The following is a 6,140-nucleotide window of genomic DNA, read 5'->3' as shown; positions in this document are numbered from 1 at the left end:
GGCAGCGGAGGCGGCAGCGGAGGCGGCAGCGGAGGCGGCGGTGGTGGTGGTAGTGGCGGCGATGGTGGCGATGGTGGTGATGGTTGCGGTGGCTGTGGCGGTGATGGTGGTGATGATGGTGGTAATGGTGCTGATGATGATAAAGAGGATCATATTGATGCTACTGGTCATGATAATGATAGTGATGGTAATGATGAGGAGGGAGAGGAGGGAGAGGAGGGAGAAGAAGATATTAATGATGATAATGAAAATCATAATCACAATTTCTCGCGTAGGATTTTAAGCTCAAAGTTTTACAACGGTTAAAACAGGAAGCTGGTTAACTCATGTCTTTCCCGAAGACATTAGTGCAGTAACTATAGCTAGGCATAAGGCATAAACACATTCAAAAGTGAATAATATAGCTGATTAAATTAATCTCAGACATAACAGTCGCTCATTTCTGTGACTCATTGGTATTTGTATCCAGAATATTTTAAAGCATTTACGTTGGCGTTCTCTTGATCCTGATTCTCCAGCAACTTTGAAAAGTCAATGATAATGATTTCTTGCATCGGCACAAGACTTAGAAAATCAGTCGTTTGGAAAAAGATGTAAGTAGTTTGATGGACCCCTCCACTATCTTACTATATTTATTTTATCGACTCTGGAGAAATGAAAAGCATGACCAAACCTGCTGGGATTTTAACTGATGATATGTGACTAGATGAAAGGAATTTAGTCAAGTGTTATCACACTTTCCAGACTTGTGAAATCAATGAATATGTTCACTATTTAACACGTCCTTGGATTCTTAGCACACTAGAAAAGAACATCAATTCAAAGCACATACCTTGACAAATGGCTCCAACTTTCTTATATCCTGTTTTGCATTCACACTGATAACTACCACGTGTATTCTTACATATCGAATTAATGCCACAAATTGTCTCATTTGAACATGCGTCGACATCTGAAATGAAGAATAAGATTTCTAAATTCAATTATACATAAATATTATTTAAAACAGTTTGGTTTGGTTTGATTCGATTCGACTCAAACTGTTTTAAATACATGTAACTCCTACTGAATGTGTTGAGTGTCCCATTCTTTCGTTTGTCCACTCAATCGTGTGTGTGTGTGTGTGTGTGTGTGTGTGTGTGTGTGTGTGTGTGTGTGTGTGTGTGTGTGTGTGTGTGTGTGTGTGTGTGTGTGTGTGTGTGTGTGTGTGTTTAATTGTATCAGTATAGTTTGCATAATTTGGCCTCAAGCTAACTATTTTTGAGACTCTCGGAACATATCAAGCAAGAAATCTATCTGGACAATGAAATTCTTCAGATATGAAATATATGAACCATGAAATACTAAATCATAAAAGCTATGAATCATAAAACGTATAAATCATGAAATGCGTTAACCTGGAAATATACGAACTGTTTACATCCGGAATATGACTCATACCAATAAGAAAACGAATAAACAATGAAAAATATGAACATAGAGTATCAATCACTGTGTAAGAACGACCGTGCGAACCCAAAAGGAGAAATGGTGACGAATGGAAAAACAGGGCTCCTTTTATTAAACGCGTCACACGGTCGAGCACAAAATTATATCAAATGATATATATGTATGCTATACTTCGATAACATAGTGAATTCGTAAATGGCCAGTAAGATACAAGATAGAACACAACCGATAGAGATGAATAACAGAAATATTCATTGTAGCATTAAAATGTATGTCTGTGTGTGAGTGTGAATGCGACATATTAAAACATAATAAAAGACAGGCCGTCGTGTAAAGAAAAGAGTGTGTAAGTGATACATGTATGTATATGCGTGAGATACAGCAGATAGAAAAAGAGTCAGTAACACATATAAGAATTTGCCAGTTCTTAGAGTACACAATAGTAAGTCTGTATGTAAGAAGTTGAGGCGTGTGTGGCAGAGCGATCACTCGTTGTGATGTTAGGGCTTCTATGCCAAGCCGGGTTCTTGTATACAGGTGTTCGTCGCAGGCTGAGGTTCTTGTCTGTTGTCTATCGTGGCGAAGGTGAATCGCACAAACAGAATCGAAGAGAGATGTGCCGCGGTTGTTTGGTTAGCTGATGTACGTATAGAAATCATGTTGACGATGTTGGCGACGTCGGTGGTAGCCGTAGTTGTACGAAGCTGTTGGTTGTTGTCGCTGGCTGCTGCTGCTGTGTGGTACACGGAACAGGTCTCTAAGAGATCTGAACCGAGACGAATTTGCCGGGTATAATTTAATCTATTTATAACAAAATAGGGGCTACAGAGAGGTATTAGAAAAACACTATCACGTGACCTTATTAGGGGGCACGGTTGGTCAGTTGGCGTTCTGGCGGGAACGGTACGAAGCAGTTGCCGCTTCAAATAATAATTAGTCACGTGAGGGATACAGTAGGCTGCTCTCCGCTACGCCCGCGCTTGTTTATATATAATGGCGATAGATGGTTTTGTATATAATGGCGATAGGTAGTTTCACTACAACTGCATACATAAACCATGAAAGATATAATCATATACAATAGTCAAAGTATGTTTACATGTACACACACACATACACACACACATACATACATACATACATACATACATACATACATACATACATACATACATACATGCTACTAACCGCGTCATATTCGGTTGTTTATCGAATTTCCAAATTTGACCTTGCTTTGTGCTACCTTCCCAAGGAGAGCCTTGTGTTTCAGCCTCTCCACTGCTGCTAAATTACCATGATTGCCTTCAATTTACATCCTGTTCTCGTTACTATACCTGTACCAGACACTTTTGCAACTAGGACAGCATGTGTTCTCGTAGCCTCGGCATCATGAATTCCTCCTGAACAGAACTGAACAGGACTCTGAGCTTGTTGCTGCTTCCATACATCGTGATACTGTTTAAACTACGTGGCAAGGCCACTCAGATACGAAGGCGGATGACCATGCGCTCATAGTCATCTACTACTATTATAAGGACTTCATAGACAAGCAGGACCCAGAATATTCTTGGAGGATCCCATGCTTGGATATTTCTGGTTATCTAGACTTGTCTATGGCACCCATCCATCTTTCCAGATCTGCTCTAGTCACTTTCATGTAGTCGGTATCCTTTAGATTGCAACTGAGGACTGGTCCCAACGACAAAGCTTCCTACGCGCAGTTTCTGTTAACCAAATTTCTCTCGAAAGGTTTTGTCAACCCGTTGCTAAAGTAGAAAACAATGGATCAAGGTACAACGACGCTGCTAAGCTAAATTCTCAACCACAAAGCCATGCCTGTGCTCGTTAATTAGGTATTTAATTCACATAGTATGAAACAAGGTAACCGTATTGTTAAATGCTGCACAGGTTCGACATAAGAAAATGTTTATTTATGATAATGTGACAAGACAATAATTGCAGATATATATAGCTTTCGTCCAAAAGAAACTATTCAAGCTGTCAGCAATTATATACAAATGAATTATACCGGTAACCATACAAAGCTAGAAAGTTTCATAAATTGATATTTTTAAAGCAAGGCTATTAAATACAGATGGGGGGGGAGCCGAAATAATTGTATTTCTCTTTGATATATCTGTGAATCGCTCGTTTGTTGTTTTCAGTAGGAAACTGATATCATTAAAGAGAGATAAAATAATACTAAGCAAGAAATTACGAAACAAATAAATAGATAATTGTCGCTGGAAACTGGTAATTTGAGTAAACATGGGGAAAATTAAAGGGATACAGAATCAATGGTTTATTCTCTTCGTTTCTTTCCTTCCTCCCAACATCATTCATTCGTTTCCTCCTTCCCTGTCTCTACCTCGCCCATCACCTACTTATTTTTCTTGTTTTGTATTTCTGATCTTTCCTTGTTTCATAGCTCTTCGTAATGAATGTCGTTCTTGTGTTTGCGTTAGTGATCAAGACAGTTACAAACCACCGAGGGTGTTTCTACATAGTTTTTCGAGTTGCTAGAAATAGCAACCGCTTCTTCTTCAAATCACATGATTCTGCCTTAAATAAGAACAAAGTATATTAGATAATGCAGTCTTTTAGAGACAGAGTGGTCACGGGTGGCAACAACTGTAACAAATCAATAATTATTTTTCAGATAGGTGGTTTTCTTTTTCGTGTTGGATATAGACGATCGATTTTGAAATATATTCCCCATTAATGCAGATGTTCAAAGATCAATTTAAAAAAAACTTAAGACCTGTTTTGATTCTCGTTTTCGGTGAATTTTTCGGTGAATGTGGCCACGAAACGCGCGTAGTCAACACTTTACGTTCTATTTTATCAATTTACTAAGTTGAATTAAATTTTTAGTCTAGTATTTTATAGATTTTAATGGATTTTATACTTTTAGATTTTATAGATTTTTAAATTAGTATTTTGTAGAGTACGTTTTTCTGGATGGTGATTGGTCTCCTTCATTGTTTGAATTGTATATCGGTGGTTCTTCTCTAAATTATATTTATATACATATATTATTTATTATAAAATTCAATTTGGTATTACTAAATTGAATATTCCTGTATGTATGTGTGTATGTGTGTGTGTATGTATGTATGTATGTATGTACGTACGTATAAATCCAAAAATGGAACAAGAACGCAACAGACGACAATAAAACATCCGGACAGATAGACAATACACAGATGGAGAGGAATAAACAAAGACGGGTCATTCGTGGCCTTCTCTCCTCAGTCAAGTTTCTAGATTATCCTTAGTTTCGGCCGGTTACACTTGAGACTGTTAAAATCTGGCTAGCCCCAAAGATCTAAGCTAAGAGCTCTAAATATTTTGGGAGAAAGCAAGCGAATGTGCACGACACTAAAGACAAAACAAAAACAAAACGAAAAAAAAACGGGGAAAATGTTACACTATCACAAATACAAGCAACAAGAAAATAACAATAGGTGTCTTTCGATTAATAGAGACGAATCAACTTGAGCTGGCGTGTGTAGAGAGAAAGCCTTGAGGCAGGAACATAGGAGATGAACATGAGATGAAATATATATACATATATATATGGGAGAATGTACGAAAAAACAACAACAGACGAGGACAGGTGGTGTAAATAACAAAAGGATGTATTAGTATGACGCTCGGGAATACGGAAAGTCTTTGACGTTTCGAGCTATGTTCTTCAACAGAAAGAATACGGAGACAAGGAGAAAAACACGGAGAAAAAAATTGAATAGTGTTCAGTCAACGGTCAATCATAGTATATATGTATATATTTATATTGGTTCAGTCCTAAGGAACAGGGAGACATCTTGGATACGTACCTCCCTCTATAGTTCCAAACTGAACAATACCTTGTGAATGAATTTAGTAGACAAAAACTGAAAGAAACCCGTCGTGTGTGTGTGTATGTGTGTGTGTGTGCATGTGTCTGTGCGTGTGCGAGAGCGAATGTATGAGTGTGAGTGTCTGTGGGTGTCTATATATAAGTGCGTGTAAGTGTGTCTTTTGTATATGTCTGCATAGCTTGACAACTGTTGTTGATTTGTACCACTAAACCCTTCAAAGCGATGCCTTAGCATAGCCACAATCCAATGACTGAAACAAGTAAAGGAATAAAATAAGGAATACATATAGTAATGTTGATAAAGTGAAATCACCAATTATAGCCTTAACTTCAAACCTGCTCATTGCAGCGGAATAACTCGGATAAATTTCACTTCTAGGTCAAAACATCTTCCTATAAATCACCCTTTGTATAAATTACGAAGGTCAGGTCTAACGAGGCAACACTTACTTCGAGGGATTGCAACGAAACTTACTCCGAGGGATTGTAACAAAACTTTCTTGGAGCTATCATTAATAGAAGTAATTAATCTCGGCCAGGAAATTACTGCTATCGTCTTTCGGTACACTTTCAAAATATTTTAGGAACAAATCCATCATCTACAGAGATGCCATTAAAAGAAATCTTTAAAGCTTTAAGCTTGAGACTTGAAATTGTTTAGAAAATTTAGAATTACTATTCTTCATCTGCACGAGTTTATTCAGGTGATTCCTGTCTGGAGTATATATATATGAGGAGCTTGCTAGCTGAGATGGTATAGCGAGGTATACATGCATACATACATACATACACACACACATATATATATATACAAACATATATATATATA

The 6,140-nt window shown here is 37.5% G+C and overlaps 1 protein-coding gene across 1 annotated transcript in view; it reads right to left on the bottom strand.

Moving 5' to 3' along the window:
* The window catches only part of LOC106876666 (uncharacterized), a 143,397-nt gene that overhangs the window by 93,709 nt on the left and 43,548 nt on the right, over nt 1–6,140 (bottom strand). Inside the window, exon 9 of the mRNA XM_014925299.2 lies at nt 833–952. Within this exon, the coding sequence (XP_014780785.2) occupies nt 833–952 (120 nt within the window). The remainder of the gene's footprint in view (nt 1–832; nt 953–6,140) is intronic.

This window comes from Octopus bimaculoides, chromosome 3 (genome assembly GCF_001194135.2).
Source record: "Octopus bimaculoides isolate UCB-OBI-ISO-001 chromosome 3, ASM119413v2, whole genome shotgun sequence".
NCBI classification, from domain to species: domain Eukaryota; kingdom Metazoa; phylum Mollusca; class Cephalopoda; order Octopoda; family Octopodidae; genus Octopus; species Octopus bimaculoides.
Note: the sequence above shows the minus strand (reverse complement) of the source record. Positions and strands in the feature narration are given on the sequence as shown.